This window comes from Orcinus orca, chromosome 12 (genome assembly GCF_937001465.1).
Source record: "Orcinus orca chromosome 12, mOrcOrc1.1, whole genome shotgun sequence".
NCBI classification, from domain to species: Eukaryota; Metazoa; Chordata; class Mammalia; order Artiodactyla; family Delphinidae; genus Orcinus; species Orcinus orca.
In genome coordinates this window covers 582,948-605,554 of record NC_064570.1, presented here as the reverse complement: position 1 = coordinate 605,554, position 22,607 = coordinate 582,948, and the positions used below count along the sequence as shown (strand labels likewise).

The following is a 22,607-nucleotide window of genomic DNA, read 5'->3' as shown; positions in this document are numbered from 1 at the left end:
ACATAGCCCACGGACAGAAAACAGGTAAAAGTTTTAAGTTACCTGTTAACACTGATGAGCTGTATGTTAATGATCCCATGCGATGGTCCCAAACCTTTGGACAGACACACGTTTCTTTAGAAGAGGTCAAAATTTTGCCATTATTGCTATAGTTTGAACTAATACTTCTACCAAATTACAAATTAATTTATGTGAATGGTTATCTAAAGGACAAAATAATAAGCATATAAATAATAAAACTACAGAAATACAATTAAAGATATCAGCATCATACACACAGGAAATAAACATTTCCAGAAATAACAACCTATAGTTTTGGAAGACCCAGACAAGAGAAGGTTGGAGACGTTTCCAGCACTTCATCAACACTGCCGAGAAGAGGGGACAAGGTCACTGTCACCTGTATCCTGACGACAAAGGACCAGTTACTAAGCGACAGGCGCACCCTCCTGTTTTCCAAACATCCGCTCTAATTCTCACACCCCTTGAGGAGACGGAGGCCATCATTTCCATTTTCCAGATAAGAGAGGTCAGGCGAGCTCGGTTAATCTGTCAGCAGCAGCTGGTAAGTGGCGAGCTGGGGTTCTGGCCCCAGCAGTCTGCTCCAGAGCTCTTGCAAGTGCGAAATTTCAAGGTGACAACAGAAGCATTTTTACAATCTCTCTCCTCTCTCGCTCTCTCTGCAGATGCCTGTTAATCACCCCCAACTTTCCTTCAGCCACAACATAGGACATCCTCACTTTGTCAGTTAGAAAATACTCACAGTGCACTGACTCGGAGGTGGATGGGAACTGAGCTTGCGTTTTGCGTTATTTCCTTCTTAAGCCTAATTTAGCTCTGAATGAATCTTCTGATATTGGAAAGTGGCCCTGCTGCTGGGCCCCTAGGATATACTGTGGAGGTAAATTAAGGTGCTAGCTCTCCAGGGCCCTGGATTCCGGGAGAAGGAGGGTCCCGTCACTGACTCAGCCCACCTGGAATGCCAGGCCACCAGAACGTGCCACGAGCCCCGGCCCCCAGAGCCGCCCAGCAAGCAGCCAAGACATCGGGCTGAGTCCAGGACAGTCACCCCTCGGACGTTACGCGTGTGGCAGTGACCACGAACCAAAAGCACAACACAAATCGTTCACACACCACCACAGTCTAACGCCCGTCCCGTACCTCGAAGCTTCTGTCCTCGGACACCGCGATGATGACACGTGCCTGCCAAGTGCAAAACGCGGCCGCGGTCACTGGGCCCTGGGGACCCTGCAGCTCGGCTAGGGTAGACCGGCCCTGGGGGAATTGGTGAGGGAAGACCAGGCACCGAGTGTTCTGGTAATTATTATTTTTATTAAGAAGTTCTATGAACCTCACAGAAAATAGTTTCTATTAGAATTAATTCTACTTTACATAATCCCCTGGTCCGAATTTGGAACTTCCTGTGCATAACGCTGGAAGCTAAAGTTCAGGGGCTGAGCCGAGAGGGAAGCGCCGCGGTCCTGGCCCCGGGAGCAGCGACTGAAGAAATGAGACTGACCAAGGCCGACACCCCCGTCACGCCCTGAAGCAGCATCTGGGGCGCCCCACCTCCCCACGGCCCACACCCCGCACACACTGCCCCGCCGCACCCGCCGCCAGGCCGGCCCTGCAGAGGCGTCCGCACTCCATGCCAGGCTTATCACTTTCTCTTTCGGGAGCATCTGTCTTCCTTCAAACACTGTACGTGCTAAGCGTCCTCCTGCTCATCCTGGTTTACCTTCCCCTGACATGAATATGGTGTTTGTTAGGTATGGGGGGTGACCATCAAAAGGTGTCTGCACAAAACGTTTTAAACATTTACAGCTCAAATGCCAACGTGTCGCTGAACAAGCTCACAGCCCTGCCCTGATCCTAGGTCACCTCCACCATCTGACCTTTTGTTATGTGCGACCCTCAACTTCACAATCTGGCCCAAAATTGTTTGAAGACAGAAACATCCACTCTGCACCGCAAACTGCCTGGCACACCTGAGGCGCCATGGCTTAACCATCAGTGAAGGTTTGGTGCGCTAACGTCCCTCCTACGCTAGGTTTTGACAGTGGAAATGGCAAGAAAATGCCTTGCAGGCAACTAGCTTTGCTGACTGCATTCACCTGGCAAACGGAAGACAAGACACGACACCAGGCCCTGGAAGATCTGTCTCCAAGCTGCGTCTCGGGCAGAAGGTGAGTTCTGAGGAAGAAGCCGCCTGCTCTCCAGGCCTGGCGTCCGGCCAGCGCGTAGAGCAACCAATGCACAGAACCCGCAAGAGGTGGCACACCTACTTAAACTCATCCCAACTGAGAATTAAGGCAGAAGAGGCCAATTCTTGATGAAAAGCAAATTTTGCTAGAAGAGATAAAAGCACTACGCTTTCCAGGCCTTGAAGAGACCGCTCAAGTGGGAGCCGATCAGAGAAACACAGTTTACCACGTGTGTGCTCAGTGAGCCCTGGTGTCCAGACTTCCTGGAAAGGTTTCCTAATTTACATAGAACAGCAGTATCTGGGCCCAGTGCTTTCCAATCGCAAGATAAAGAAATGTTTTCATTCGTTGCCCCTCACATCTTTACAAAAACAGGCCCAGTTACAAACCCTGCTGAGAAGAGGCAGGTGAGGCCCAGCACCGGGAGCGTGGGCGTCGTGCCGGGGAACTTCACGCGGTGTCGGGTCTTAGCTCAACGTCCAGTGTGAATACTTTGTTTCCAGCACACACCGCAGTAACATGATCGGTGGGACTAGGCCTTAAACACAGCACGTTTCCCAGGAGGGTGCCGAGGACGGTCCCTCGTGGAAGTCACCCTGGAGGGAGTTGGGTCATTAGTGTAATGTCCGAGATGACCTCATGGGAGATGCTGAGAGCGTAACCCTCTATTCCAGGATTACGTGCAGAATGACGTGAGCTTTGGTTTGACTTTGGCTCTTTGAGAGCATTAAAAACATTGAAAAGTTCTTCTGGAAACACGTGGAACACGGGCACTGTCTGTGGGGAAGACACTGCATCACGAGGATGACGGCATGTCTTGCAGAAGGCCACGCGCACACACTCCAGGTGAGTTGTGCATCCCGTCCTCCCTCTTCCCTGCATCCGCCGCGGCTCCACGCCTGGCCAGTGACCTGCTTTGGCCCGTGGCAAGCAGACAGAAGGGACACTGTGCCCATCTGAGCAGAAAGGTCCTCAAGGAGACAAGACCATTCGGTCAAAAAACAAGAGAAATAAGAAATGATGGAAAACACCCACAAGTCGTTTAGACCTTGAAACCAAACCAGAACTGATCCAGGTGTCAAAACTACTAGATAAGGACATTTAAACAGTCATTATAACTTCATTTCATATGTTCAAAAGGTTAAACAGAGGCTTAGAATATATTTTTAAAAGACCCAATTCTAACTTCAAGAGATGTTATTTTTAAATAAAGTGATTCCAGTTTATTTCCTAAGTCAAAACTTAATATGCTTTGTTTTGTTAGCATTTTTCTCCCGTAGCTGGTAACTGAATCCACAAAGGGCAAACTCACCCAAACAGCATCAGAGGAACAGAGCTTGACGGCAAATTTCTGTGACTTAACAAAAAACACGTATAACTTTTTAAATACCTGGTGAGGAGGTTCCTTGGTGTCCCATACACAAAGTTCGTTTCTATCTAAGGGGAAAGCACAGGACTGCCCACTGCAGGCGAACTGAACGTGGGATGCGGACTTCTTGGAATCCACCAGGTATTTTTCCACGACTATATCACCTGCGTGGCCATCATTTATGGAGAAAATCTCTTGTGGTTCTTCCATCTTCAACCTGAAACACAAAGTACATATAAGCGGACTATGGGTATGGTATTTCATGCAGAGGACAGTCTGTTGTTTACTCGTAATTACCGGTATGATCACACACACGTCACACCTGGTGACTCGTCTTCCCTCCCCACCCCCAAGAAAAAGAAAATCACTGACATCCCGGAAGTTCCCTGTCATGACTGCTCACTACTCCCACAGGCTTTCAAGTTAAGCAGACCTCGGTTCCAGCGCCACGTCTCCCACTGAGCAGACCTTGCTTCCACGCGGAGCGCCTGCTCCCCCACTGGGAACGGAGGGAACGCCAGCCACCCTCACAGAGGCCTCGCGAGGACCAGACGATGCTCCAGCACCGGCACCAAGAAGTGCTTTCAGAGAGCCACGACCAAAATCGAAGACTGTCAGCAACGATTAAGATGCAAAGTTATGGGCTTCCCTGGTGGCGCAGTGGTTGAGAGTCCGCCTGCCGATGCAGGGGACACGGGTTCGGGCCCCGGTCGGGGAAGATCCCACGTGCCGCGGAGCTGCTGGGCCCGTGGGCCATGGCCGCTGAGCCTGCGCGTCTGGAGCCTGTGCTCCGCAACGGGAGAGGCCACAACAGTGAGAGGCCCGCGTACCGCAAAAGAAAAAAAAAAAAACAAGATGCAAAGTTATGTTCTACACTGATGAACAAAGTCAGTGGTGAACTACAAAACAAATCCATACCCGTTATGCATCTGGGACTCGTTCAACTAGCTCACAACATTCTAGGTCGTCAAAGTTGGTTATCTCGGCTTATACAACCACTGGTTCACTGGCTGTGTCTTATAAAGCATCAATCAGTGACACACAGACAGAAATGAAAACAGTCTCAGACCTGTCCCACTTCACAGTCAGTAACTCCGTAACGGCTACCAGGTTATACACATGCGGCAGTAGCCCTGGGTCACCCCTGATTCCGCACCACCTCACGGGCACCAGACACACCTGAAGCCTCAGCTACAAAGTCGTGAGCAAAGCGCCTCGCCATCCGGCCACCAAGCTGGTTGTTTAGATTCAGAGAACCCAGCCACGTGGTCACCATGCTGGCTGTGGGGACTCGGCCTGGACAGGCCTCATGGGGGAAGTGGTAGTAACACAGAAGAAGACTCTGGACAGTTACCAGCAGAGATGGGGTGGGGCTAAGAAGTGGGGGCAGCTGATGCTCCCAAGGGGAGATCCTGGGATGGTCGCTGCTCAACAGACCGCAGAGCAGGGCTCATCCTTATGCTCAGGGGACCCTGGGGAGCTAAGAACTGAGACAATCAGGGCTGCCCGTCCGGAAACACACACGTCAATCTGGCCGCAGCGCCGGGGGTCAGGGTTGAGAGGGGCTGGGTGGGGACGACGGGGCTAAAGCCAAGTCCAGGCCTGGGGTCTGGCCCAGAGAGCCTGGTCAGTAGCTCTGCAAGGACAACGGAAGGTCAGCCAACACCTCAGTTTCCACCCTCTCCTTCCCCTGCAGACCTTTCCTGTCCCCACATTTCTCTTAACCGCACAACCGTTTTCCTAGTTTCCAAGTTTCCAGGCACAAAGCTTGAGTGAATATTAATTCCTTCCTTTTTTTGCCCTCATATCCAATCCATGCCCAGCCCTTTCTTTCTTCGTGGGGAATTTCAGATTTGTCCCTCAAACACCCAGCGAGTGAAGGGTCATGCCAATCCTAAAGGTATAATCTGCTGCAGACACCTGGTGGATTACCTGCTAAAATTGCAGTGATTCTCTCTTTCGGGGGCCAGAATCCCATTAGCACAGAAGCAAAGAACGCGGAAGCCGAGGGCAAGGGGGATGCTGCCATGGGGTGTGGAGCGGAGGACGCGCTGTGTAGAGAACAGCAGGACTGGGTCTGGGCCACTGGGTCCCAGCATTTGGTTCTACTCCTTCTGTCTTGAATTCGGTGGGGTTTCCCTTCATCTAGGCTATTCTGTTATTTCCAACCAGAGAGCCCTAAATAATGGACTATCTGATTTCATTCCAACTGTGAAAAGAAACAGCACACAATCTGAGACAGCGGGAGCGCAGGGCCTCAGCGGTGGGAAGTTCACCGCCAGAGGGGACCGGCCGAGGGGCCTCAGGCTGGGGCTCCCACGCAGCACGCCCCGCACGACGAGGAATGTACAGATCTAGACTCCCCAGGCCACTTCATGGAGGGTGACCCCCCAGCATACACCTCCTGGGTCGATGGGTGGGGCTGTAATCACCTCCCAGCCTGCAGGTGCAGGGCTCGCGATTTAACAAGACAAAGGAGACAAACAAAAACATGCTACCTAAGAAACTCTGTTGGAAATAACCCCAAAGAAGGCAGGAAGCACTTCCAGTAGGAGGTGGATAGGAGGCCTTATTTTAGCACCTGTAAGGCCAGACACCAGACCCAGTCAGGCCTTGTGCGCTCCCCGATCTCCCCAGGACACACATTCTCTGTAGTAATAAATCAGAGACTTTGAAAGACTTGAGAAGCCTGCGATGTTTGGAGAAAACAAAAACAAAAATAAAATGTGTTGAATATTTTAAAGCACATTCTTCTCTAATTTACAAATTGGTTTTACTTACTTATTTTACATTTTCCAAGGTACAGCAGAGAGCTTCATACAAAAAATAGCTAAATGTTTCAAAGCTACCATGATTTGCTTTGCAAGTTTTATAATTGTAAAGTACCCAGTGCCTAGCACTGCTGGCACGTGGAAATGATGGGTGTACGTGTCCCCAGTGGATGAAAGGAAGTTACTGTGCCTCCTTCCGCTGTGTTTTAAAAGCATAAACATTTCAAGAAACACATGAAATAATATATCAAAAGTCACAATTGTTTCAAAATTTTTAAGAATCCACCCATCAAACTGTGATAAACTGTATTGTATTTGTCTTATTTCAATTGTCTTAATCTCTTCTGTAATTCCTATAGAGTTTATCACCATGATTTGCAAATAGTATTTTCATAGATATTAACATGTAGATTTGTGTTTATCAATAATACATTATACCACTTAATTCTTACAATAACCCTTTAAAATGGTTATATTTTTTCCCATTTTCCAGAGAACAAAATCAGAAAGATTAGAAAGTGTTAAGACTAGTCAGTGGAATCGCCACACCTACACTTTCTGACTCGTGGTGGGTAGCACCTCCACCAGGTGCTTTAATGTAACCTCACAGCCCATCTGGTCCCAGAAAGCGTTGCCTCAGCAGAGAAGGAAACACACTGAGGGGAGGAGCGTGGGTCTGGTCTGCCACTCAGGGCCACCTCAGGGCTTGGCATCTATGCCCACGGCGGCAGGTGACCATGCTCGGAGCTGCCACCTCCAAACCTACTCACCCTATTTATTCTGACTTGAGCCCCAAGAGGATTTGCCAACCCTCAGGACCAAATGCACGGTTTGGGCTGGTCTCTCCCAGGACACAGATGTGGTTTTCCTTTGCACTGAGTTGCAGCCCATCCCAACTAATTCTAACCAAAAGGCTGAGCAGAGCCCAGGACAGAACTCTGGACAGACAGCTGAGCTGGGATACAGTATGAAGGAATATCACCCTGAGTGTAAGAAACAGACCATTTTAATTTTCAGGGACTAGACAAACACTTGGGAAATAATAGCAAAAACAACTGAATTTCAGATGGATTGCAGGTTACCAAACACAATTAAAAAATAAAAAACAACGAAGGGCTCAAGATGGTGGAGTAGAAGGATGTGCGCTCACTCCCTCTTGCGAGAGCACCGGAATCACAACTAACTGCTGAACAATCATCGACAGGAAGACACTGGAACTCACCAAAAAAGATACCCCACATCCAAAGACAAAGGAGAAGCCACAATGAGACGGTAGCGGGGGCACAATCACAATAAAATCAAATCCCATAACTGCTGGGTGGGTGACAGACACTGAAGAACAATTATACCACAGGAGTCCACCCACTGGAGTGAAGGTTCTGAGCCCCACGTCAGGCTTCCCAACCTGGGGGTCCGGCAACGGAAGGAGGAATTCCTAGAAAATCAGACTTTGAAGGCTAGTGGGATTTGATTGCAGGACTTCGACAGGACTGGGGGAAACAAAGACTCCACTCTTGGAGGGCACACACAAAGTAGTGTGCGCATCGGGACCCAGGGAAGGAGCAGTGATCCCATAGGAGGCTGAACCAGACCTACGTGCTAGTGTTGGGGGGTTTCCTGCAGAGGCGGGGGGTGGCTGTCTCACCACGGAAACAAGGACACTGGCAGCAGAAATTCTGGGAAGTACTCCTTGGCGTGAGCCCTCCCAGAGTCCACCATTAGCCCCACCAAAGAGCCAGGTAGGAGCAGTGTTGGGTCGCCTCAGGCCAAACAACCAATAGGGAGGGAACCCAGCCCCACCCATCAGCAGACAAGCAGATTAAAGTTTTACTGAGCTGCGCCCACCAGAGCAACAGCCAGCTCTACCCACCACCAATCCCTCCCATCAGGAAACTTGCACAAGCCCCTTAGATAGCCTCATCCACCAGAGGGCAGACAGCAGAAGCAAGAAGAACTACAATCCTGCAGCCTGTGGAACTAAAACCACATTCATAGGAAGATAGACAAGATGAAAAGGCAGAGGGCTATGTACCAGATGAAGGAACAAGATAAAACCCCAGAAAAACAACTAAATGAACTGGAGGTAGGCAACGTTCCAGAAAAAGAATTCAGAATAATGATAGTGAAGATGATCCAGGACCTGGGAAAAAGAATGGAGGCAAAGATGGAGAAGATGCAAGAAATGTTTAACAAAGACCTAGAAGAATTAAAGAACAAACAGAGATGAACAATACAATAACTGAAATGAAAAATACGCTAGAAGGAATCAGTAGCAGAATAACTGAGGCAGATGAACGGATAAGTGACCTGGAAGACAGAATGGTGGAATGCACTGCTGGGGAACAGAATAAAGAAAAAAGAATGAAAAGAAATGAAGACAGCCTAAGAGACCTCTGGGACAACATTAAATGCAACAAAATTTGCATCATAGGGGTCCATAGGGGTCCCAGAAGGAGAAGAGAGAGAGAAACGGACCAAGAAAATATATGAAGAGATTACAGTCAAAAACTTCCCTAACACGGGAAAGGAAATAGCCACCCAAGTCCAGGAAGCACAGAGAGTCCCAGGCAGGATAAATCCAAGGACAAGAAACATAGTAATCAAACTGACAAAAATTAAAGACAAAGAAAAATTATTGAAAGCAACAAGGGAAAAATGACAAATAATGTACAAGGGAACTCCCATAAGGTTAACAGCTGATTTCTCAGCAGAAGCTCTGCAAGCCAGAAGGGAGTGGCATGATATATTTAAAGTGATGAAAGTGAAGAACCTACATCCAAGATTAGTCTACCCAGCAAAGATCTCATTCAGACTCGACAGAGAAATCAAAAGCTTTACCGACAAGCAAAAGCTAAGAGAATTCAGCACCACCAAACCAGCTCTACAACAAATGTTAAAGGAACTTCTCTAGGCAAGAAACACAAGAGAAGAAAGGACCTACAAAAACAAACCCATAACAATTAAGAAAATGGCAATAGGAACATATATATCAATAATTACCGTAAACATGAATGGATTAAACGCTCCAACCAAAAGACACAGGCTCTCAGAATGGATACAAACACAAGACCCATATATATGCTGTCTACAAGAGGCCCACTTCAGACCTAGGGACACATACAGATTGAAAGTGAGGGGATGGAAGAAGATATTCCATGCAAATGGAAATCAAAAGAAATCTGGAGTAGCAATACTCATATCAGATAAAACAGACTTTAAAATAATGTTCCAAGAGACAAGGAAGGACACTACATAATGATCAAGGGATAAATCCAAGAAGAAGATATAACAATTATAAATATTTATGCACCCAACATAGGAGCAACTCAATACATAAGGCAACTGCTAACAGCTATAAAAGAGGAAATTGACAGTAACACAATAATAGTGGGGGACTTTAACACCTCACTTACACCAATGGACAGATCATCCAAACAGAAAATTAATAAGGAAACACAAGCTTTAAATGACACAATAGAACAAATAGATTTAATTGATATTTATAGGACATTCCATCCAAAAAGAGCAGATTACACTTTCTTCTCAAGTGCGCATGGAACATTCTCCAGGATAGATCACATCTTGGGTCACAAATCAAGCCTCAGTAAATTTAAGAAAACTGAAATCATACCAAGCATCTTTTCTGACCACAATGCTATGAGATTAGAAATCAATTACAGGGGAAAAAACCCACAAACACATGGAGGCTAAACAGTATGTTACTAAATAACCAAGAGATCATTGAAGAAATCAAAGAGGAAATCAAAAAATACCTAGAGACAAATGACAACAAAAACACAACGATCCAAAACCTATGGGATACAGCAAAAGCAGTTCTAAGAGGGAAGTTTAGAGCAATACAATCCTACCTCAAGAAACAAGAAAAATCTCAAATAAACAATCTAACCTTACACCTAAAGGAACTAGACAAAGAAGAACAAACAAAACCCAAAGTTAGTAGAAGGAAAGAAATCATAAAGATCAGAGCAGAAAAAAATCAAAAAGAAACAATAGCAAAGATCAATAAAACCAAAAGCTGGTTCTTTGAGAAGATAAACAAAATTTATAGACCATTAGCCAGACTCATCAAGAAAAAGAGGGAGGGGACTCAAATCAATAAAATTAGAAATGAAAAAGGAGAAGTTACAACAGACACCACAGGAATACAAAGCATCCTAAGAGACTACTACAAGCAACTCAATGCCAATAAAATGGACAACCTGGAAGAAATGGACAAACTCTTAGAAAGGTATAACCTTCCAAGACTGAACCAGGAAGAAATAGAAAATATTAACAGACCAATCACAAGTAATGAAATTGAAACTGTGATTAAAAGTCTTCCAACACGGCTTCCCTGGTGGCGCAGTGGTTGAGAGTCCGCCTGCCGATGCAGGGGACGCAGGTTCGTGCCCTGGCCCGGGAAGATCCCACATGCCGCAGAGCGGCTGGGCCCGTGAGCCATGGCCACTGAGCCTGCACGTCTGGAGCCTGTGCTCCGCAACAGGAGAGGCCATAACAGTGAGAGGCCCACGTACCGCAAAAAAAAAAAAAAAAAAGTCTTCCAACAAACAAAAGTCCAGGACCAGATGGCTTCACAGGTAAATTCTATCAAACATTTAGAGAAGAGCTAACACTCATCCTTCTCAAACTCTACCAAAAAATTGCAGAGGAAGGAACACTCCCAAACTCATTCTATGAGGCCACCATCACCCTGATACCAAAACCAGACAAAGATACTACAAAAAAAGATAATTACAGACCAATATCACTGATGAATACAGATGCCAAACTCCTCAACAAAATACTAGCAAACAGAATCCAACAACACATTAAAAGGATCATACACCATGATCAAGCGGGATTTATCTCAGGGATGCAAGGATTCTTCAATATATATGCAAATCAATCAATGTGATACACCATATTAACAAACTGAATAATAAAAACCTTATGATCATCTCAATAGATGCAGAAAAAGCTTATGACAAAATTCAACACCCATTTATGATAAAAACTCTCCAGAAAGTGGGCATAGAGGGAACCTACCACAACATAATAAAGGCCATATATGACAAACTCACAGCAAACATCATTCTCAATGGTGAAAAACTGAAAGCATTTCCACTAGGATCAGGAACAAGACAAGGATGACCACTCTCACCACTATTATTCAACATAGCTTTGGAAGTCCAGGCCACGGCAATCAGAGAAGAAAAAGAAAGAAAAGGAATACAAATTGGAAAGGAAGAAGTAAAACTGTTGCTGTTTGCAGATGGCATGATACTGAGAATCCTAAACATGCCACCAAAAAACTACTAGAGCTAATCAATGAATCTGGTAAAGTTGCAGGATACAAAATTAATGCACAGAAATCTCTTGCATTCCTATACACTAATGATGAAAAATATGAAAGAGAAATTAAGGAAACACTCCCATTTACCATTGCAACAAAAAGAATAAAATACCTAGGAATAAACCTACATAGGGAGAAAAAAGACCTGCAGGCAGAAACCTATAAGACACTGATGAAAGAAATTAAAGATGATACCAACAGATGGAGAGATATACCATGTTCTTGGATTGGAAGAATCAATATTGTGAAAATGACTATACTACCCAAAGCAATCTACAGATTCAATGCAATCCCTATCAAATTACCAGTGGCATTTTTTACAGAACTAGAACAAAAAATTTTTAAATTTGTATGGTAACACAAAAGACCCCGAATAGCCAAAGCAGTCTTGAAGGAAAAAAACAGAGCTGGAGGAATGAGACTCCCTGACTTCAGACTATGCTACAAAGCTACAGTAATCAAAACAATATGGTGCTGGCACAAAAACAGAAATATAGATCAATGGAACAGGATAGAAAGCCCAGAGGTAAACCCACACACCTATGGTCAACTAATCTATGACAAAGGAGGCAAGGGTATACAATGGAGAAAGACAGTCTCTTCAATAAGTGGTGCTGGGAAAACTGGACAGCTACATGTAAAAGAATGAAATTAGAACACTCCCTAACATCATACACAAAAATAAACTCAAAATGGATTAGAGACCTAAATGTAAGACTGGACACTATAAAACTCAGAGAGGAAAACATAGGAAGAACACTCTTTGACATAAATCATAGCAAGATCTTTTTTGATCCACCTCCTGGAGTAATGGAAATAAAAACAGTAATAAACAAATGGGACCTAATGAAACTTAAAATCTTTTGCAAAGCATAGGAAACTACAAATGAGACAAAACGACAACCCTCAGAATGGGAGAAGATACTGCAAACGAATCAACGGACAAAGGATTAATCTCCAAAATATATAAACAGCTCATGCAGCTCAATAGTAAAAAAAACAAACAACCCAATCCAAAAGTGGGCAGAAGACCTAAATAGACATTTCTCCAAAGAAGACATACAGATGGCCAAGAAGCACATGAAAACCTGCTCAACATCACTAATTATTAGAGAAATGCAAATCAAAACTACAATGAGGTATCGCCTCACACCAGTTAGAATGGGCATCATCAGAAAATCTACAAACAACAAATGCTGGAGAGGGTGTGGAGAAAAGGGAACCCTCTTGCACTCCTGGTGGGAATGTAAATTGATACAGCCACTATGGAGAACAGTATGGAGGTTCCTTGAAAGACGAAAAATAGAATTACCATATGATCCAGCAATCCCACTACTGGGCATATACCCAGAGAAAACCATAATTCAAAAAGACACATGCACCCCAATGTTTATTGCAGCTCTATTTACAATAGCCAGGACATGGAAGCAACCTAAGTGTCCATCGACAGATGAATGGATAAAGAAGATATGGCACATATATACAATGGAATATTACTCAGCCATAAAAAGGAACAAAATTGGGTCATTTGTAGAGACGTGGATGGATCCAGAGACTGTCATACAGAGTGAAGTAAGCAGAAAGAGATAAACAAATATCGTATATTAACACATATATGTGGAACCTAGAAAAATGGTACAGATGAACTGGTTTGCTAGGCAGAAATAGAGACACAGATGTAAAGAACAAATGTATGGACACCAAGGGGGGAAAGTGGTGGTGGTGGGGGTGGGGTGGGATGAATTGGGCGATTGGGATTGACGTGTATACACTAATATGTATAAAATGGATAACTAATGAGAACATGCTGTATAAAAAAATAAAAATTCAAAAATAAAATAAAATAAAAAACAAAAAGTATTGAAAAAATCTGAAACAATAAAGACAAAGAATCAACATCCTGTCAATTGAAGAAAAACGCACAACCTAAAAGTTGAGAGTTAAGTTTTATTCAGGGAACTTACTGAGGACTATAGCCTGGGAGGCAGCTTCTCACATGGGTCTGAGGACCTGCTCCAAAGTGGTCAGGGAAGAGCCAGGATATACAGGAGTTTTTGCTGAAAAACAAAACAAAACAAACGAACAAGAAACCTGTAGTCGAACAACGAAAGATTACTGCTAATCACAAAGAACAGACATCTCAAGTTAATGCTTTTCGTGCTTTTATATATATAGGAAGATGCAAGAGTCTAGGCTCGTTGAAATCATTCCTTAGGTATGCACCTCACCTACCTAGGGCCAGTACCCTGGTTTTCCCCACCCTGAGTTCCCTCAGGGTGCACCGTGGCAGATGGCTTGATGGCAGACAACATTCATTGTTTACTGGGATGGCAGGTGACATTCTTTATCCACTATCCTTAAAAATTAGAGAGCTATTATAAATAAGTGAGAAAAAGCTTAAAACCCATTATCATGCAGCCAGGAAAACATCCCTTTTGAGGTGAAAATCTGTATGGTTTCTTTCCTTCTGCTAACTTTGAGTTTTGTTTGTTCTTCTTTCTCTAGTTCCTTTAGGTATAAGGTTAGATTGTTTATTTAAGATTTTTCTTGTTTCTTGACGTAGGACTGTATTGCTATAAATTTCCCTCATAGAACTGCTTTTGCTGCATCAAATAGATTTTGGGTTGTTGTGTTTTCATTGTCATTTGTTTCTAGGTATTTTTTTATTTCTTCTTTGATTTATTCAGTGGTCTCTTGGTTATTTAGTAGCGTATTGTTTAGCCTCCATGTGTTTGTATTTTTTACAATTTTTTTCCTGTAATTGATATCTAGTCTTATAGTGTTGTGGTCAGAAAAGACACTTGATATGATTTTAATTTTCTTAATTTACCAAGGCTTGATTTGTGACCCAAGATATGATCTATCCTGGAGAATGTTCCATGAGCACTTGAGAAGAAAGTGTATTCTGTTGTTTTTTGGATGGAATGTCCTATAAATATCAATTAAGTCCATCTTATTTCATGTGTCATTTAAAGCTTGTGTTTCCTTATTAATTTTCAATTTGGATGATCTGTCCATTGGTGAAAGTGGGGTGTTAAAGTCCCGTACTATTATTGTGTTACTGTTGATTTCCTCTTTTGTGGCTGTTAGCAGTTGCCTTATGTATTGAGTTGCTCCCATGCTCAGTGCATAAATATTTATAATTGTTATATCTTCTTGGATTGATCCCTTGATCATCATAGAGTGCCTTTCTTTGTCTCTTGTAATAGTTTTTATTTTAAAATCTATTTTGTCTGATATGAGAATTGTTACTCCAGCTTTCTTTTGATTTCCATTCGCATGGAATATCTTTTTCCATCCCCTCACTTTCAGTCTGTATGTGTCCCTAGGTCTGAAGTGGGTCTCTTGTAGACAGCATATGTACAAGACAGCATATGTACAAAAACAAGTACAGTCTTGTTTTTGTATCCATTCAGCCAGTCTGTGTCGTTTGGTTGGAGCATTTAATCCATTTACATTTAAGGTAATTATTGATATGTATGTTCCCATTACCATTTTCTTAATTGTTTTGGGTTTGTTTTTGTAGGTCTTTTCCTTCTCTTGAGTTTCCTGCCTAGAGAAGTTCCTTTAGCATTTGTTGTAGAGCTGGTTTGGTGGTGCTGAATTCTCTTAACTTTTGCTTGTATGTAAAGTTTTTAATTTCTCCATCAAATCTGAATGAGGTCTTTGCTGGGTAGAGTAATCTCGGATGTAGGTTCTTCCGTTTCATCACTTTAAGTATGTCCTGCCACTCCCTTCTGGCTTTCAGAGTTTCTGCTGAAAGATCAGCTGTTAACCTTATGGGGATTCCCTTGTACGTTATTTGTTGCTTTTCGCTTGCTGCTTTTAATATTTTTTCTTTGTATTTAATTTTTATGGTTTATTAATATGTATCTTGGTGTGTTTCTCTTTGGGTTTATCCTGTATGGGACTGTCTGTGCTTCCTGGACTTGACTATTTCCTTTCCCATGTTAGGGAAGTTTTTGACTATAATCTCTTCAAATATTTTCCCAGACCCTTTCTTTTTCTCTTCTTCCTCTGGGACCCCTATTATTTGAATGTTGCTGTGTTTAATGTCCCAGAGGTCTCTGAGACTGTCCTCAGTTCTGTTCATTCTTTTTTCTTTACTCTGCTCCCTGGCAGTTATTTCCACCCCTTTATCTTCCAGCTCACTTACCCGTTCTTCTGCCTCAGTTATTCTGCTATTGATTCCTTCTAGAGTATTTTTAATTTCAGTAATTGTGTTGTTCATCACTGTTCATTTGCTCTTTAGTTCTTCTAGATCCTTGTTAAACGTTTCTTGTATTTTCTCCATTCTGTTTCCGAGATTTTGGATCATCTTTACTATCATTACTCTGAATTCTTTTTCAGGTAGCTTGCCTATTTCATCTTTATTTATTTGTTCTTGTAGGTTTTTACCTTCCTCCTTCGTCTGTAACATATTTTTCTGTCGTTTCTTTTTTTTTTTTTCTGACGGGTGGAGCTGTATTCCTGTCTTACTGGTTGTTTGGCCTGAGACGTCCAGCACTGGAGTTTGCAGGCAGTTGGATAGAGCCGGGTCTTGGTGCTGAGATGAGGACCTCTGGGAGGCCTCACATCAATTAATATTCCCTGGGGTCTGAGGTTCTCTTGTCAGTCCAGCAGTTTGGACTCAGAGCTCCCACCACAGGCGCTCGGGCCTGACCTCCAGCCTGGGAACCGAGATCCCACAAGCTTTGTGGAAGGAAAGAAAGAAAGAGAGAGAAAGAGAGGGAGGGTGGGAGGGAGAGAGAGAGAGAGAAAGAAAGAAAGAAAAAGAAAGAAAGAAAGAAAGAAAGAAAGGAAGGAAGGAAGGAAGGAAGGAAGGAAGGAAAGAATGAAAGGAAGGAAGGAAGAAAGGAAGAAAGAAAGAAGGAAAGAAGCAGTACAATATCAAAGAATAGAAAACAAAATAAAATTAGAAAGATAAAAAATATATTAGGAAAAATAAAACCATAATTGAAACAACAAGTCGCTCGGGGTTCCTCCCATCCCCTTTGGTGTCCGTGGTCCCCCACCGGTGCCTGGTAGGTGCCCTGGCTGTGCAGAGACGCGAATTCCGCGGCCTCCTAGTACTCCATCTTCTCCTGCTAGTTTTTCACCAAAAAACCCCTTCCACTTTATCCCTACAGCCAAACCACATTTCCCGGCCTCTCTGGAAGTTGCACAACCCAGCTGAATGCAGGGAGAAGCTGCAGCCCTACGCACAGGCTAGGCCCCACCGGCACGAGCCTCCGTCCACCGGAACACCAAGAGAGGGCGCTTAGTGGAAAGCACTGGTCACCTGAGCTGCTACCCAGTAGGGGTCACCTGACCAGCAGCACTGGGCTGGAGTGGTGAAAAGCAGGAAACGAACTTCTACCGTGTCAGGCACTGAAACGTGAGATTATTTGCAAAAGCCCGCCCAGACGCACCAGAACACGGTATGCAGGTGGTCCACGGTGACGGAGCATCTGGTTAAACTCCACTTTGTAATGACCTGGAAGGCAGACCCCTCTCTCTGATCCTGCAGCCCTCAAGGAAATGATGGGAAAGAACCAGCATTGGTAGCCCACACTTAAAGTTGGCTCCAGCAAGCAGAAACGAGTGGAAACAGAAAGTATCCAGAAGCCTGGGGGCTTCAGGGAGGCAAACTGGAATGGGTTGCCCCTCAAAGCTCCAAAGAGACCAGGGACCATCTAGACTCAGCCTTCCCGGGAAGGTCAGGTCAAGGATGGTTACCTTCCCACTCAAGCCTTTAGTTCCACATAACCTCCAGGTCTCAGCCATTCAGTTTCAAGAGAGACAAGAGAGCAAGTACGCACAAAGAAAAGAAAAAGTCGGGCTTGAACAGCACACCCGGCGGGACTGAGGTAGAGCTGCCGGCTGGCAGGCGGAGCTGACAGGACGAACAGAGCCAGGAGCCCACGTGCTCCTGGGAGAGCCAGGAGGCCAGAGCAAGGGCACAGCAGGCACGACGGCTGACTGCTTAGGACTGAGCGTCTCTGGGCCCCCGTCTTCACAGCTGCAGGAGGGGGACCACGGCAGCCCCCTCCTCACAGACCACTTTACACGAGGCCATGGAGGGGAAGGTCTGAGGGGAGGACCAAAGGCTTCAGAAAACAGCCGTCCCGTCCCCAGGCAGCAGAGTCAGGGTCCACTTGGGAAACTCCTCCAACACCCACTCCACCCGATTTCAGCACTGCTATGGCCCTGTCTCCCTTAGGAAGGGGAGAGTCTCCGGAGGGGGAGCAGTTCATGGGTCACTGGGCCCTGAGGAACCACGTCCGGGGCTGACGGGGAGAGCAGTGCATGCTGGGAGTCCTCTGTGTCCCGCTGGACGCCCTGCCCAGGTTGTGCCCCGGGGAGGTGGGTTCTGCTTGTGGGCTCGGAGCCGAAGCGGACTTCTGGCTTTAGTCAGATAACGGAGGCTGCCCCTGTTCCCCGAGCCATTCCCTTCCCTTCTGGAAACTACAAGACCCAGCTTCCTTGGAGCTAAGTGCCACCACGCGGTTGAGTTCTGGCCAGGGCAGCAGGGGCAGGAAGTATGTGGGATAAGCAATGCAGGCCACTTACAAGCCCAGCCCAGAAAACCCTCCCACCTGACTCTCTTCCCTCCCCCCACCCCCTGGCTAGGTGGAGAGGCCTTGGAGGGCCTACTGAGGAGGGAACCACCAGGGGAGAGATGCTGAGGAGTGACATCCGGCCTGAACAGCCACAAGGATCCTGTAGGCAGGGAGCATGCTATTATCTGTCAGGGTCCTGTGCTTCTGCACTAGTCTACCCACACCGACAGAAATCGTTTAACCCTTTTCATGTACAAAAGCAATCCAATGCAAAATATTTAAACAATGCAAAAATAATAGAGTTGGCCTTTCCCTCCCTACCACCCCTCCTTGCTGTGTCTTCCCCCGAGGAAAATCAATGTAAGAGTCCAGTATGTGCATCACAGGAACAAGTCTGAGAGGACACACTACAGTTAGTTTTAATAAGGTTCTCGTGTATCTCAGGCTACAGAAGCACCTTAGGAAAATCTGGAGACAGTGGCTGCTAGAGAGACCATTGTTTTAAAGTTAAGTCAGTAAATCCCAGACAGCTAGAGGCTGTATATTCAAGACCCTTTCACTGATACAGCAGAGCATGTAAATTGCACAAAATTAGAAAATCCAGACTAGAAAAAAAAACAAGGGGCACCACTGTTAAAACCTTGCGCATCTCCTTTTTTTTTTCATTTGTATAAATGTGTATATGTATATTTTTTAGAAAGAGAAAACTACTCCACTTTGAGTAAAAAAGATCATAATCTTTCTCTTTCAGCAGCTAAGCCAGCCAGAGATGTGCCAATTTATTCTTGAGTTAGGAAAACACAGTGTGGTAGTCAGACAGCAGGTTGAGTGCCCACAGGCACCATAATTAAAGTACCCTTAATGGCTTACTTTGTAGCAAAAGAAAATATAAAGTTCTACACATTCGCCAGAACCAGAGACAGGTTCTAATTCTAGCTACTTTGAGGACAGAACTAGTATAAAAATGGAGTAATGGCTGATCACGGAGGTATGGGAACACTACCAAATTATACTCAGGCATTCCCGTGACTTTAAGTCCTTTCCTAAGTTATTAAACACTTTAAAAGGTATTACTACTCTTTATATTTAGCTGCTTTAATTAAAAATAAAACTGATACACTCTTTCTGTTGGTCAGGCTGAGTAAAGCCTGATTTCACAAACCTGTGGTTCTTGAAACACGAATTTTGTACTTCTAAGCCATGTGAATGAAGAAAGCTGTCTGCCATATCAGTAAACACAGGATGTTGCAGCCATCAAACCGTCACATTACAGCATCCCAACGGTGCACCCTGAGGGGACTCAGGATGAGAAAACACAGGATACTGGCCCCAGATAGCTGAAGTGCACATCAAAGGAATGATTGCAGTGAGCCCAGACTCTTGCACCTTCCCATACATAGAAAAGCACTAAATTCCTTAACTTGAGATATCTGGTTTTCTCTAATTAACAGTAATCTTTTGATGTTCCAACTACCTGGTCTTTGTTACAAAAGTTCCTACATATCCTGGCTTCCCCCTTGCCTCTTCGCAGCCGTCCCTCAGAGCTATCTGAGAGTCCTGTCTCCTGAGCTTGAAGTCCTCAGAATGTCCACCGAATAAAACATAACTCTCAGCTTTTAGGTTGTGCTTTTTTTTTCAGTCCACACCACCATGACTTGTTAGGCAAGCACAAATCATTGACTACCAATAGCAGTAATGATGCTAAAGTTTTAAAGTCAATCTTTTCCAATGATTTAAAACAGATCCAGATGTATCTCTATAACCTACACACTCCCTTGTATTCCAGTCTGATATGCTTTCTTGACAGGAAAATGTTAAACTTGGAACAGCCCCGGTTCAGTGGGTGTCACATGTAACCAGATACTTCTTGCAGGAGGAAGTGTTGAGGTCCACTAGTGCCATCTCATCATCAACCCAAACCAGTAACTACCCACCTGGATACAATTTCTCCTAACTTCAGGCAAATCAACCCCCCCAAAATAATCAGCCTTAAGTCTGTCATGTCTCTTTTACATGCCCAAAGGTGACAGCAAATGTAACTATTCAATGCGGCAACAGACATATTCTTTCACCCAACACATGACAATCTCCTTAGCAACATGACCAACCCACATCTTGTAGCTACTTAGCAGAGTTCAGGTTCTGTAGAAAGGAGCACAAGGGTCACTGCCTGTTTTTAATATTTACACTCCACCTGTTTCCACAAAAGTGATTCATTAAGTTCTAAAATGAAACACAGGAATTGGAATCAACACGAAAGTGTGATACTAAAATGCACATAATCTTTCTTGGGAGAATCTTTTCCAATGGCCAACAGGCGTCCATTAACACCATATTCCAAATTAACAAAATAAATGCTGAATATAAATACAACTTCAGTCTGAAGCCTCTCTTAGGAGCATTTCGAGAAGTAACACAGTTAAGAGAAAGAGAGAACAGGTAACAGGCGCCCGGACAACGGTCCCTCGGGCGCACCTGTTTCTTACCTGGGGACCCTCTGGGACCTGACGCTGAACTCACCAAGTGGACGCGCAATCCAGGTGAGCACCCTGCGGCGTAGGGCCAGCGCCCCGCCCCCGTCGCCCTGGTTACGAGCCCCCGCAGCTCGGCGCCCTCACCACCTCGCCGTTCTCGCGAGAACCCGGAGTCTACGCCCTACCCCATTTCCGGGCTTTGCCTCACTTCCGGGCGCCGGCCAACTACCGGCTTTCCTCACTTCCGGGCGCCGTGCCACCTCCGGACGCCTTATTTCCGGGCGCGCCTCACTTCCGGCTCCTCCGGCTCGGCCGCCCGGTCCTCATGCTCCCGGCGCGGCGCCTGCGGGGAGTGGAGGTGAGTCCAGGGGCGGATACCGGACCTGCCGCCCGCGCCCACCCCGGCGGACCCTCCGCCCGACCCCGCGCCCGGTGGGTCCCCGGCCCACTCCCCTCCTCTGCCCCTCCCGCCCCGCCTTCGCGCGCGTCCTCCTCCCCGCGGGTCCCCTCCCCGGGCCGGGGGCGGGGCGGGCCGCCGAGGTGGCCGGGACCCGCCCGCAGTCTGCGGCTCCGGACGCGCTCAGCGTGTCCTTCCGCTGTCGTGTGTCCGCAGGACAAGTCACAGATGAGGAAGGCACCGCACTAGGCGCCCCAGTCATGGCAGCTCCGTGGAAGAGCGCTCTGCTGCTGCTTCTGGCATCTCAGGCTGTCTCCTCGTTGAACGCCTCTGACGAGGAGGAAGTTCCAGAAGAATGGATCCTTTTGCACGTTGTTCAGGGTCAGATAGGAGCTGGGAATTACAGCTATTTGAGGTTAAATCATGAGGGAAAGATAGTTCTTAAGATGCAGAGCTTGAAAGGTGATGCGGACCTGTATGTATCCGATAGCACCCTGCACCCGAGCTTTGATGACTACGAGTTACAGTCTGTCACTTGTGGCCAGGACGTGGTTTTCATACCAGCGCACTTCCAGCGCCCCGTGGGAATAGGGATTTACGGACATCCATCTCACCACGAGAGTGAATTTGAAATGAAAGTGTATTATGATACAACGATCGAACAGCACCCCTTCGGTGAGACTGCGTATTCAGACGGTACAGATACGAGTCGGAAGCAGGCTTATGCTCCAGAAGATGCAGCTCAAGAAGAGGAATCTGTTCTTTGGACGATATTAATTAGTATTTTGAAATTGGTACTTGAAATTCTTTTCTGATTCTTTGAACATACTGTGGAGTGTAATACCCTTAATCTGTGAAGCTGAGTGCAGTTCGCTGTGAACCTAGCTACTTGTACCTGGTTGGAATTCTGGTTACCTTTCCTAGATGGGGGATGGAAAAATAAAGCCATACAGTTTTGTTACCTCAGTCACCCCAGAAGTATGAACAGCATCAAGCACGATATTTATTTTCTCTCTAAACATCAAAATTCCTGTAAAAGGAATGTGCATAATAAAATGTTTAAACCCCATTTTGATTAGTTTGTCAGGTGACTAAACATGATTGCAGTGACTTATGAAGTTACAAAGTGTCAGCGTTGAAGAGTTAACTAAAAGCAAGTCTGAAATGTAATGATTTCTCCACACTTGCCTGAGCATGGACTAAAGTCCCATGCCTACACCCCAAGCAGGGACAGCACCTCCTGTCCAAACAGCATTTCCTGGTAGGCAGGTCCCAGTTAAGGACAGTTCTAAACCCAGCTGCACCAAATCTCATCAGGTCATTTGTAATTTTATCATCTTGGGCTCCTATTAAAAGTCTTCCGTTATTAAATAACTTTGCTATGCTACCTACCCATGGTAGACAAGAAAGGCTATAGATTAGGAAAATTTCATGAAAATAATAGTAACTTTTAGGCTAACGGAGTAATAAAGTACTTCAAATTAAGCTGCATGATAT

At 45.4% G+C, this 22,607-nt stretch overlaps 2 protein-coding genes across 2 annotated transcripts; one reads left to right on the top strand and one right to left on the bottom strand.

Annotated features, from left to right (window-relative positions):
* Nucleotides 1-100: 100 nt before the first annotated feature.
* Nucleotides 101-20,948, bottom strand: WDR27 (WD repeat domain 27). The gene is made up of 5 exons (XM_033403933.2): nucleotides 20,726-20,948; nucleotides 13,930-16,389; nucleotides 13,662-13,754; nucleotides 3,595-3,790; nucleotides 101-2,789 (listed from the first exon to the last, which is right to left on the bottom strand). Exons 2-5 carry the CDS (start codon nucleotides 14,007-14,009, stop codon nucleotides 2,655-2,657), a joined length of 504 nt encoding a protein of 167 aa, XP_033259824.1. The 5' UTR covers nucleotides 14,010-16,389; nucleotides 20,726-20,948; the 3' UTR covers nucleotides 101-2,654.
* On the top strand, nucleotides 20,940-22,179 carry C12H6orf120 (chromosome 12 C6orf120 homolog). Its single transcript, XM_004278848.4, has 2 exons — nucleotides 20,940-21,071; nucleotides 21,327-22,179. Exon 2 carries the CDS (start codon nucleotides 21,371-21,373, stop codon nucleotides 21,923-21,925), a length of 555 nt encoding a protein of 184 aa, XP_004278896.1. The 5' UTR covers nucleotides 20,940-21,071; nucleotides 21,327-21,370; the 3' UTR covers nucleotides 21,926-22,179.
* The last annotated feature ends 428 nt before the right edge of the window (nucleotides 22,180-22,607 follow it).

Bases quoted from the DNA above. Each gene is read 5' to 3' on its own strand.
- WDR27 (XM_033403933.2), bottom strand. From the start codon at position 14,009: ATGTTGTCTGCCATCAAGCCATCTGCCACGGTGCACCCTGAGGGAACT. The intron at 13,755-13,929 runs GTAGGTGAGGTG...TTTGTTTTTCAG, and splicing joins AACCAGGGTACTGGCCCTAG to CAAAAACTCCTGTATATCCT. The intron at 2,790-3,594 runs GTATTTAAAAAG...GGGTGACTTCCA, and splicing joins CCAAGGAACCTCCTCACCAG to CGAGGGACCGTCCTCGGCAC.
- C12H6orf120 (XM_004278848.4), top strand. From the start codon at position 21,371: ATGGCAGCTCCGTGGAAGAGCGCTCTGCTGCTGCTTCTGGCATCTCAG.